We start from the raw sequence: 12,992 nt of genomic DNA, 5'->3' as shown, positions 1-12,992 counted from the left end.
GGAAATTTAAAATAAAATTCTGTTTCTCCAGAAGGGAAATTTTGTTTATTTGGATGTAATACCATGTGGGTGTCTGTGCCTCCCCCACCACTTTTTCATGTTGGAACTAATAAAAACTTATAAGGTTCAGATACAATTATTTTATAATTCCTCAAAAGTGATAAAATTGCCCCAATTTTCTTCAAAAACCAAAGGTTTGGCTTTTCCTCTTTTTTTAATCTCAATCCTCTAAAAGTTATTTATAATCATTGGTTTTGTACCATTCTTGTAGTACAGAAAATGTTACAATACAGCATGCAAATCTAAAACCAAAAGCACACCCTTGGAAAGCAAGTTGATTTTACTGAGTAAAAAAGGAACTGTGAAGGGGAGATTTGAGCATTTATATCTTCTCCAAAGATCCTGGTTTAATGAAATATTTTAATCATTTTTATATAAAATCCACAATCATAAAACATTCACCTATGGCTGTTTTACACAAAAGCAATTTGATATTACACTTTTTCATGGTCAATCAAGCCTCCTTTGCTCATTATATCAATAATCACCAATATTTTACTAACAGCAACAGGAAAAGCAAAATTGAAAGTATATTTAATTATAAAATGGTGAAATAATTTCCAATTATTATTCACCGGTAGCTCTTTTAATAAAGCATTTCTTTGTCTTATAGTTAAGGACTTCAAAATTTTAAGAACACACACAAAAATTCCATCTTCAAGAACAGATAAAAACTTATGACATAAGAGCGACTAACTATACACTATAAGAATACTTTGACTTTTGTAAAATTGATTTCTATGTTTTCTTCCTTTATATTATTTCAAACAATTCAGGATTAAATATCTTTTCATTTTCATTACACTTAGAGATATATAAACACGACTCCTTCTAGTCCGGTGAACTTAAATCCTTATTATAGTTGGTGTGTTTATTTGCATCCTTCCCCTAGTTCCCATCACCGTTACATTTTTAGGAGCAGTTCTTCTTTGCATGAAGGCTGTATACACTTTGTTCTCTGTTAACCACTACTGGCTAGAATGGCTTTCAGCATTTTCACATTCGATTTCTGCTTTTGGTAATCTCTATGAAAGCTGAGTCAAACTGGAAAGTGAGACGATGACTACATACGTTTCACATTCACAGGCCTCTTAATAATTTTAATAGATTTTGAGGAAGCTAGAATTTGTAATAGTGGTCAAAAATGCATTCTGGAAAAAATACTTTAAAAAACATTTTCGATATCTATTCCTCATAAAATGGCATTGGACTGATATTTCCATATTCATAGTAGTGATTTTAAAAGTTATTATCATTATTTGGATTAATTCTCAGATGTTATGTGCTGTGTAAAACACTACTCTTTTAGGTATGCTTGTTTAACAACATCGAAAGTTACGTTTTATTGGAGTTGCTCATTTGTCGTAAGGAAGAGGAAGATTTATTTACATGAGTCTTTACCAACATATTATTATCATTATTCCTTCTGAAGTTAATAGTGAATAAATATTCAAGTTGTTGAGTTAAAGGGGAAAATACATCATGTTTCGAAACTTCTGATAAATTCAGTTATCTATGTTAACAATTAAACAGACAAAACCACAGGAAAAAAATTTTGAAGGGATCAGTACTTTTTTTCAATTCATTATAGACAATTTCTACGACGCTGTAATGGATTCTATAAAAATACAATAGCATTAGATTATAAAATTATAACAATTTCTGTTTTACTGAAAATTATGCTAAAAATATTTCTATCTACTGTCTCCTGAGCTTTTGTTTCTATTGTTTGTCATTTTGCAAATGGGATAGTACATAATTGATGTATTTTTTCAAATGTAAACACATACACAAAGTTAGAAGTAATATGAGAGTTTTGCTTTCTATCCTCATACCTATGACAAGAATGATTTTTGGTCGAGGTCTAGTAGGATCAAAAACCTCATATTCCTCAATTAACTCTGCGGTCTCGGAGAGGTCCGTATCGCTTTCTATGGAGAATTGATGGATTGGAGGGAGCCGATCATACCGCCGATATGGAAAGTTTGAATTTTCAGGCATTACTGCAAAAGAGTAAGATAACTTTGAAAGGGAAAAAAGGTAACATAACAAAACATTTTTTGCACTTACTCAATTAGAAAACATTTAAAAACTAAATGAGTTTGATTTTTTTCAACTTGAATAAGAAAAAGTGGTCAGCAAACTTTTTCTTCAAGGGTCAGATAGTAAAAATCTAAGGGACATACAGTCTCAGATTCAACTTGGCCACAGAAGCAGGAATGCAGTCATAGACAACACACAGGGAGGGGCAAATGTAGGTTTATAGTTGTTCATATGGAAAATAATACATAACAATAATATAAGAATAAATTGTATTTTGCATACTCACAACTATAAATCTACTTTTGCCCCAAATAAACAAATAAATGTGCTTGTGTTCCAATAAAACTTTATTTATAAAAACAAGCAGTAAGCCAGAGTTGGCCGATGGGTCACGGTTTGCCAACCCCTACACCCTGAAGGAACCGTCTTAAGTGTTGCCTAGTCTTGTTCGGTCATTTGTATACATCCTGGTCTCTGCAAACGGTACTCCCCAAAACTGTGTAGTGCACAACCATCAAAACTTTCACAACCATATGTAATTGCCCATGGAGTCAGTGCTTATGCATAATGTATTTCATTTATTTAATAAATATAGCTACACATTGACTATGATCAAGGCACCCTAGTGCAGTCCAGTGGAATGGCTTGGTGGCATAAAGCACAAAAACCTAGGGTACTGTTACAAGACAGGGAAAAGGGTTGCAAACAATTTCTATATTTAGAATATCTTTCAACATCATTAAATTTTATTTTCCCAATATTTATTTTCTTTAACCTCCTTGGTTTATAAATGTAACTGTGAAGATTTAAATTTACATCTACAATGGCAGGAGTTCAATGAATAGGTAGATCTATTTGGGTTGGAGAAGTAGGAAAGGACTTGCAAAAGAGGCACAACCTGAACTTTGACAGACCAGTGCAGGCGATGAAATGTGGAAAGTCTATTTCAGTTGTTGGAAACAAAACACAATGACTCAAGAGTCAGAAATACAAATGAAATATTCAAAAGGACCCGAGAACAGAGCTGGCAAGTCCAAATCAGGCAGGTGATCTTAACCAGTTGTCAATATATAATGAATTCATGGCTCCTGCCTTCCTCACCCCATGTGTCAGTATTCCAGGGGGCACAGAGAAGCCCTAACTAACCAAAAGACACCTGCACAAAGGAGACAGGAGGCCACCTGGCCTTCCATGATGGGACTACTGAATTTTAGTGTGGCATAATGCTCACACCTCCTTCCAGGGTATTGATCAGATAGAAATTTCTATTCTCTGTTCATATGATAAATGAGGTCACTGACTACTGTCACACTGGACTCACTTTAGTTTCACAAAAGGAAGGGAGTAGTCTGCAGATGACAGTGGATATGCTTTAGAAAATTCTGGGAAGGGCTACATCAGGAAAGGCACTAACCACAGTATCCTGTTCTGCCTTGAAACTGAACTGCTTCACCCAACACAGGGCAAAACTAGGCATTATCTTTGATTACTTTCTTCCCTCGCTCTTCACATCTACATCCATAGACTTTAGCTCTAAGACATTTCCCAAGTCCATCTCCTTCACCACAACTCTTCCCCAAGCCACCATCATTTACCTGACCTACTATAAGAGACTCTTGCAGGTATGCCTGCTTCCAAGCTTGTCCCAACAATTCATTGCCTAAAATGTTATTCCTCTGTTGATCCCGTGGATGACTGATTCTTGTCTTTCACGTCCCAGCTTAAATGTCACATTCTATAAAGAGCACTTTACTGACTTTTTAATCTAGGGTAGCCACCCAGTTAATTTCAAGGACGTCACTCCAATAATGATCTGCACAGCACCTACCACTTCACATCTGAGAGGTCTCTTACTCATTCATTCTTTGTCTTTTCCTATTAGGATGTTAAGTTCCAGGCCAGCAGGAACCCTGTATCTAGAGTTCTGTATCCCTGGGATCTAGAACTGTGCTTGGCACAGTCAGTGTCCAATAAATATTTGTTGAATTAATAAAGAGAACAACCTTGTTGAAATAGACGGTTTCCCATGGAGAAAAGCCAGAGGATGGGTAGGTAGAGTGCGGCTACAATGTGGAGGGCTTTGAACACCAGAGTAAAGGTGTTTAGCTTTAACCTGCTAGAAAGCCAGTGGAGGTTTTTGTCGGTGGGGAGAGAGGTAGAAAAGTGACATAATGAAATATGAAGTTTTGAGGGAAATTAATCTGGTGGTGGTTAGAATAGACTTGAGTAGGGAGAGACTAGGAGCAGAAATAGTAGTTGCTAAGAGGCTGTTGAAGTAATCCACAGGTGAGAAGTAAGGGATTATGTCAGAGGGGTAGTAGGGGAAATGGAAATGAATGCTTGGATGTCAAGGACATAGTTAGAATTGGGACAAGAGAAATGAAAGCAGGTGACAGCTCAAAAACAATTGCCAGGTTTCAAGTCTAAAAGAGTAAGGAACACATTGCGTTTCATATAGTATCTTTCTGCCCTCTCTTCTGTTCCAGAAATACTGAGCTTCTCTCACTCCCGTCTATATCACAGCCTCTTCACATCGGGAACTTCTACCATCTCTGCTCCTTGGTATACCTCAATCTCATCCATCCTTCTCTAGCTAACACCTACTTGGTTTACTGGCTCTGAATCTCAGCATGTCACTTCTTCTAGGAAGTCTATCCTGAAGCTCAGCCTAGACTAGATCCACCCTCCTGTTAATATGGTTAGTTCTATAGCACAGGACATTTCCTATAGCACCCACTGTGCTTCTAATTATATTTTTAACCCCTGACTTCACTGCTGGGCTGTAAGCTGCACAGGGGAAGATGCCATGTTTGCCCTTTCTTGGTGACTACATGCTCAGTCCTAAAGGAGTGTCTGACACATAGTACTCAATAAGTGGTTATTTTATTGCTCAAATGACTCATTGGATTCATGGAAATGGGAAAAGGAAAAGGGAGTGTTGGTTTTGAGGGAAATATGGTATGTTTCTATGTTTGGTTTTTGGGTATGTTGAGCACAGAACTACAATGTGACAGTCCAGAAGAGAAGCTCTATGTGCATTGGCAACTACGGGACTAGAACTCTTATTCACAAGCAATTATTTGTTCACCTGTATACATACAGCAGAAGAAAACAGATGCTCACCTCACATTTATAGTAAAATGCTTTAAAGAACTGTCAGCCAATAATTTATCCTTGCTTTTGATCATATTTTTACTTAGGAAAGTAATTTGTTTAAGTGATTAAAATGTTTTATGTCATAGAATATTTTTTCATGATAATTACATATTAGCACAGCTATGTCAATATTTTATCAAGAAGACACGAGTAACTTTGCATTTCTAGAAATAATCATAATGCTTTAATTTACTGTGAAGTCAGCAATTTTGTTGAATTTAAAACCTATTCCATAAATTATAGCCAAAACCTATGAAGCATACCTGTGTAAAGCATTTCATTAAATAAAATTTAACTACTGCAGGACAAATCATTGTCTGTCTTTCAGCATCCATTCCAGAAAAAGGGCAGTGTGATACACAGTCCTGTCACCATAGTACATGGAAAGGTTCTGTTTGATGATTAATTAAAAGGTCTTTGGGTGGGAACTCTCAAAGTATTAACAGGTATGGAGACTAAAATTGACAAGCAATTTAAATTCTAATGTAAGTTAAACCTACATTTTCCATTCCTGTTTTAGCTTCTCCTGCCCAACCAGGAGTTACAAACTGATCATCTGTGGGCCCAACAGAACCCCATTGATGTGTTCTGTTCAGCTTGACATTTTTCCAAAATTTGTTCTTGACTTTAGGTGATAACTATTCTCTCCAGTTCTGCCCTTTAATTTGACCACACTCCCCACCATTCTTTATTACACCCTGGTCTGCGTAGCTTCTGTGTATGATCAAGTCACATAACAGTACAAAATAGAGACAGATTTTGTTGTGTTGCAAAACTGTCACTTTATAAACTCAGTCTGAGAGCAACTTTTCAACTAAGAGAATGTCGTATCTTCTTAGATTTAGATTTAAAAATGTAAACATTTCTTAGACTAAATCCAGTAATACCTGAGGTTTGTTAGTTCTTTAAGGTTTAAAAAGCAGCTACCCGTATTTGTCTCACTTGATTTAACTAGGGCATGGGGCATGTATTTAACATTGAGCCAGATTCTAACAGGATGATGACACCCTGGGAAATAAGTTAGCCATTTTGGGAATGTGTATGAACTTTTCAGACCCATGAAAATATAATTTTGTTCACCGAAGCAGTAATTTACCATGTGGTGTGCTGCAGCAGTAACTGGCTAAAGGTGCTCTCTTGAACATCCAATTCCAAATCACCTAGTGATGACTGCTGCATGGACAGGGAAGGATTCTTCTCATCTCTGGAGATGTTTCTGAGCAAATGTTTCTGCTTTCCCTTTCAGTTTGTGTTTTTTAAAAATTAACACATTTGACTTTGTCCCATGCTACATTCAGATAAAATCCAAGTGGGTCATGACTAAGTAAGATAAATTACCATTTATTTCCCCTTGTATTTATTGCAAATAGAATGATGTCCACTTCAGATTCTGTCAATGTAGCTGAAACTTTTCACTGGTACAATTTTTGAGAATGGTTTAAATTTGGAAAATATAATGATCTTGGCTACTGGGAAATAATTAATTTAGTTTCCCCGGATTGGAACTGATTCCATTTTGCACATACTATTATACATCTCAATTTCATCCAGGCTGATGCTGAACCACTAATTTTGATAAGCACATATTTCAGAAAGATATCAGAATACCATGGATCTCCTCTAGCAAACTCTAGTTCTTAGTTTCATATTATTCCTAAAATTGTTAAACATGTTCATATATTCTACTTCTTTTATAGCACTCAAATGCCTAATCTAATGTATTACATTCAGTAGCTGCTTAATAAATCCTGTTGAATTACCAAGTACAAACTTAACTTTACATGCATTTATGCAGATGTATTAATATGAACTCTGAATTTGGAAACATATTAATAAATCACATCTCTTCCCAGCTAGTAATAACTATCAATGTTGTCTGTCATCTATTCATTTATCTGGAAAAGCCTTATTTGCAATTTTAGGAACATTTCATAGTTTGCTAATGCAATTCATTCCACAAAATAATGAAGTCAGTGATATAAAACTTCCTTTGTAGTCAAGTGCTGGACAATGGTACGTAATTTTGTCTTACCATAGAGGTGATTAGAATTAGTAGCAGAGAGAGAGAGATTGAATCATGTTCCAGGGCCAAATATCCTTCCAGGAGTTTGGAAACCTAATAAATTAAATCATTGCCTAGAGTCTATATGGTGTGTTTAATGAACACTGCTAGAACGATAGACTGTCTGTTATTCTGCATATACATTACCAGTTCTTAGAAAGGATCTCCGTGACTGTCCCCCATTGAGGGGAGGTAAGGTCTTCTTTTCCTGGCTGACAAACGTATCCCATTTCACCTTGTCACAGCCACCTAGTTCCTTTACTTTCTGCAAACAACTTTCCAAGTACTCTACAGGGTCTTCAGGCTTAGAACACATCAGTCCATTCAAAAGGCTCTGAAACACAACAGAATGTTTTAAAACCACCTTTCTTAAAATAGTGTATGTACCACCTCTAAATTCTGGGTTGCTTTCATTCTTTGCATTTGTCTTTTAATAAACAATTAAGACTTGAAGTTATTATCTGATTAGGATAACCTCCTAAATTCTTGAGCAATTAGTTTTCAGCTCAGCATTCTCTGCTTTTTGAACAATTCAGGCAACTGTATAGTTTAAAATAGAACAATTCTATCAAAGTGAGGTAAAGTGCAGTATGTAAATATGCTCCAGTCACTATTGATCTCATTCCTACCCACCCTTAAAGTCTCCAAGCCACAGTTTCTTCCTGTGTAAAATGGGAGTAATAATACCTGCCTCAGAGGGTTTTGTTAAGGACGAAAACTTATTTAATATTTTTAAAATGCATATTAAGCACCTGGCACATAATAAGTACTCAATAAATGTTATTGGTAGTTTTAGTTAATATTATGAGGAAGTATCCCCTGAACCCTCAGGTTGGATTGTGGAACTCTTCTTGTGTGTTCCCACGGTACCCAGAGAAAAAGCTTACCTATCATTTACACTGAAATCATAAATGATTTGGTTTATGTGTCAGTTTCCTCATTTAAACTAGCAACCTTGCTTGGCTGGGCGTGGCTCAGTGGTTGAGCATCGACCCAGGATCCTGTAAATCATGGTTTGATTCCCACTCAGGGCACTTGCCCAGGTTGTGGGCTTGATCCCCAGTCGGGGGCATGCAGGAGTCAGCTGATCAATGAGGACTCTCTCACCATTGATGTTTCAACTCTCTCCCTCTCCCTTCCTCTCTTTGAAATAAATAAAGATATATTTTTAAAAATTTATTTTAAGCTAGAAACCTTTCAACAACACAGTGTGGGTCTTATGTATTTTTCAATTTCCAGCCCCTGACACTTTTCCCTGGCACACAGTAGGTGCATATTGAACAGTTTTCTAATTAGGAAAAACATTTCACTCAAAACAGGAAGTCTGAAACTCAAAAAAATGTTATTTGATATATAATAAGCCACTATAATATCCACTGAGGGTGAAGAGGGAGGGAAGAAAAGCATAATCCCGTATTGCTTTTTCTATTCTTGGTGTCTGATATGTCACATGTACTAGTTTCTAAAAATGCTACTAATTTGGAAATGTTGACTCCTGGGAACAGGATTAGTGTGCAAAATATTTTCCTTTAGAGTATTTCATGTGAAAAGCATTGGGGATTATTATCACCAATGTACATTTTTAATGCATAAAACACACACCCTTTCAAAGGCTGAAATCTTTCCTAAATAGCGTGTTCTATTTTCAAATTATTCCTGTGCAATTTGCTCAAAATGGTAGGCAATTCTTACTAGGTACATTTGTTCTCTGAAATCCTAAATCGTGTGGTTAGAGTGTTCAATCAAAAAAGTCCAATTGCAGATGGAGGGGGAAAAACTAAGTTGGGCATCCACATCAAGTTTGTATGTCAAAATCTGTGCTACACACACACTCAGTGAGTTTAACTTCTCATGTTCCTCTCTGCTAACATAGTTAACTGTGGCAGTGCTTACTCTGTGTCTTTGCACACATTAGCTTACCCAATGCACTCTCAGCTCTGTGCAGCATCATGATCCTCATTTTATAGAAGGAAATCATGGCTCAGAGAGGTTAGTGAGTTGATCAACGTTCCTCATCTAGAAACTCATAGGCCCAGGATTCCAACTCAGTGTTTCTGATTTGAAAACCCATATAGTCCTTTCTCTACATCTTGCAAAAATATGATACAGGATGAAAAGAAAATGCCAGGTTATCTGTGCCCCACGCATAATCCAATTACTATATGAATCAGTCAAGGTTTGGTCTTTTATTTTTTTTTAATCTTTATTAGGGCCCAAAGTGGGTAAGTTTACTCAATGAAATTTTTGGTTTTTTTCTTTTACTGAAAAATATACATTTCTAGCTTCTTTAATAAAAACTGATTCCCTGAAGTATGTTGATTTTAGAAGGTGGGGGGATGAGTTCCACTCATGCATGGATTATTTAAATCCTTTCTTTTAGTAGCCAGTCATCACCACAGATCTCAGATAAACAGCAAACTTTATCACTAGTCTCTGAGTGAATAGTTTGATAGATATCGAATTGTTAAACTTTCTTATCTAGAAACTCTGTATACCTATATTGTGGTTTTGAGACAGAAAATCCATTTTGGAAACTTAAAAATATTTGGTTTTGCTGTCTACATTCATCCCATAAAGAAATACCAGGTTTTGCTTCTCTCCCTGCTGTGCACAGCACAGATTCCTTTTACTGGAAGGCCTTTGGAGGTCACCAGCAGGCTTCTTCCATCTTCCACTGTCCAGGGTTGCATTTAAGTATACTGTATTACTGCATTTTTCCTAGGTGAGTTTACTTTCTTTGGGTGTGTAATATTTTAAAATGTCCCATTCAGATGCAGGAAAGACAAAAAAAGAAAAAGCATAGCTCCTGGCCAACAACAACAAAACCTGCCATTACTTCTTTGAAACACACAGTGCAGGTTTTCATGAACAAACTATCAAAATTCTCTGTGGTTACCTCCCACCAAGGAGGAAAAACAGTACCCACATTTATTTATAAGTAAAAGATGAGCTATTAAGCAGCACTTTACAGTCAGGTGACTCTCTGGCAGATGCTGCGAGTTATTCTTTTACACGTGTAGAAATGAAACTGATCTTCATCCGCTTATTTACTTTTTGAAAATTAAAAAAGAAAGAAAAATTCTTAACAAGAAGCCTACATAACCTCAAGACCTGTCCTTACACAACACCTCCTGATTATTTTCAAGCACAAGTAACACACTTGTTGGATTTTGGGCTTCCCATACCAGGCTTGTGCTTAGTAGGTGGTTTACCTGAAACTCTTGGCTTCAGGTAGACCTCAAAACGGTGGCTTACAGAGGTGAACAAGAAAAGATCTGTAATCGTGGGGGCCCATTTTAAAGATAATTTGGAAAACCAGGGACAAAAGTCTTCTCTCGAGGGGTGTTTTAAAATTCCTTTTGACCGAAGAAACCCCTCAAAACAGGTAAAAGGGCAACTCACGACCTTTAGTTGACTGTATCCGTCTACAGCCATCCTAAGGAAATGGGGGGCAAGCAAGGTCTGCACTGAATGGGTTTCCCCTTTCGGGGCTCGCTCCGTGAAGCTGGGCAACGTTCCGTTCTTTTTTGTTTTTTCTTTTTCCCCTTAACCTAAGCATTTTAAAATTCAAATATGAAGAGAAGTAAAAGGAAGCAAAATGGTCCGTGACGGAGACTGTGGTTTAGAACTAACCGAGGTTCCTTTAGTTCCCCAAGCCGCCTCTTCCACCTCCTCCAAGGGTCCCCCACGCCCCGGGCCCCAGGCGCGGGCGCCGCTGCGACGGTCTGAAGACGGAGCAACAGGAGACACGCCCGCCCGGCCGCTCCGGCCCCGCCCCGCCCCGCGTCCGCCCGGTGCGCCGGGGCCCGCGGGCGCCAGCTGCGGCGGGAGGCGACGAGAACCCTCCCCTCCCCGGCGGCGGAAAAACGTGCTCGGGAGTTCATTCACCGAAAGCGCAGAGCGGCGCCGGCTGCCCGCCACCCTGGAGGTAGCGCCGCGCCCGATGGGCTTGGATTCGGTTTTGCACCTTCATCCCTCTCCTCCGAGCTGTCCCCCGCGAGGGCTGCTTCCGTCCGCACCTCCCCTCCACCGCGGGGACCCCGGCCCTCGGCGCGCGCACGGGTTAGGACTCTAGACCCCCCTCCGCTCCCAGACCTAGCTCGCTCCAGGGCGCCACCTGGCCTGGCCCTGGCGTCGGGAGAGCGCGCCGGCCGCTGCCTCCAGGCCACCCCGGGCGCCCACTTCCGAGGGTTGCAGCCTGCTTCTAGAACCCGCTGGAAGACTGATCGGGGAAATGCGGGCTCCTGAGCCCAGCCAAAGGACCAGGACCCCGGCGACCCCCAGGAAAGGCGGCTCCCCCCGGGGCGAGCGGGCTGCCAGCTTCTGTTAGTCCCCTCACTTCCATGCCCCGCGTCCGCAAGGTGGGACGGGGCGCGTCTTCCTCACCCCGCACCCGCGAGATGCGCTCCCCGCATCCTCCCCACCCTCCGCCCCTCCGCCAGCCTTGGCCCCCTACCTCGAAAAGCAGAGGGATTTCCCTCCGAGCCAGATACTCCTTGGCATCGCTGGTGTTCATGGCTGCGCCGCGCGTGCCTTGGGCGCAGGCGGGGAGGCGCTCGGGCTGCGGCGACCTGGGCTGGGGCTGACGGGGTCCGCGCTGAAGGCGGTGTGGCCCCCTCTCGCGCGCGAACACGCGCTCAGCTCTGCCCTCCCAGGCCAGGCCGCCCTCCGCCTTTCCGTGGGGCTGGTGGTCTCGGCGCTCCCGCCACCGCCGCCTCGGTTCTGGCGCCCGCACACGGGCTGCGGGCTGGGAGCAGCGGCTTCCCGGGTTCCCGAGCAGCTCGGCTGCCGGGGGAGGGGCGGAGGGAGTGGAGGAGGGAGGACTGCGCGGCGGCCGCGCGGCAGCAACCCGCCAGCCTCGCCCGCGCCGCGCGCCGCGCTCTGCGCCTTCCCGGGCGCAGGCAGCCTCTGCGGCCGCTCAGGCTGCGCGGGCGGGAGCCGGGTGCGGGGGTGGGCGCCCGCGCCGGTGGGGGCCTTGCAGTCACACCCCTCCATTTAGCCCCGGGGGCGCAGCAACCCGGGAACAGGTGGCCACAGGAACAGAGTCGGGGGGCTCTAGGAACGTGCGACCTTTTCGCGTCTCTGGACCTTGGTCTCCACTCACACCCACACACCCCGTGGTTCCTCACGCGTCCCTAAGGAACTCCAGGAAGAAACCTAATTGTCGCAGAATTTATTATTTACTCCTAAGATTCCCATCTTCCATAATAGAAAGCTGAGGGTAAGGAGGAAAGGGGGATTTGAGTTGTGGACCCAGCTCCTCAAGTTGTAGCTCTTGGGTATATATATACTTCAGGAAAGTTTTGCTAGCTGGTTTCGAATTTTTCTCGTGTCACAGATCCTTACAGATTAACGTATTAGGCCCTAGAGTAGCCTGAAATCTTCATTAACAGAAGGCTTAGTTAGGAGCCAACTAGTAAATTATCTCCATAGAGAGGAATGGGAAGGTGGAGGGGAGAAGTGGGTGGTGGTGGAAAGCTGGGGATTGCTGAAATTGGAACCGTGACTAGTACGTGGGGTGGGTGGCATCATTATTAATTAGATCTGAGGAGTACGCACCCAGTGGGCCAACAGAGCACCCAGGGTGAGTATGGGTGGGTGCATTAAAGCACCAATGTGGGTAAAGGATCTTTGTGTTGCAGACCATTGTCAAGGTGTAGCCATCTTCTTC

At 41.2% G+C, this 12,992-nt stretch overlaps 1 protein-coding gene across 5 annotated transcripts in view; it reads right to left on the bottom strand.

The window, feature by feature from the left end:
• The window catches only part of AK5 (adenylate kinase 5), a gene marked incomplete at its 3' end in the record, with an annotated part of 166,652 nt that extends 154,438 nt beyond the window's left edge, over positions 1–12,214 (bottom strand). For 4 of the 5 annotated variants that reach the window (XM_081143612.1, XM_081143614.1, XM_081143613.1 and 1 more), the window contains exons 1-3: positions 11,778–12,214; positions 7,469–7,655; positions 1,896–2,063 (exon numbers count right to left, since the gene is read on the bottom strand). In XM_081143612.1, coding sequence (XP_080999738.1) covers positions 1,896–2,063; positions 7,469–7,655; positions 11,778–11,837 — 415 coding nt within the window. In that variant the 5' untranslated portion in view covers positions 11,838–12,214. The remainder of the gene's footprint in view (positions 1–1,895; positions 2,064–7,468; positions 7,656–11,777) is intronic. The other variant, XM_081143615.1, reaches the window with a different exon arrangement.
• Between the last annotated feature and the right edge of the window lie 778 nt (positions 12,215–12,992).

This window comes from Miniopterus schreibersii, assembly GCF_964146895.1.
Source record: "Miniopterus schreibersii genome assembly, chromosome: 8".
Lineage (NCBI taxonomy): Eukaryota > Metazoa > Chordata > Mammalia > Chiroptera > Miniopteridae > Miniopterus > Miniopterus schreibersii.
This window is presented reverse-complemented; position numbering and strand designations above follow the sequence as displayed.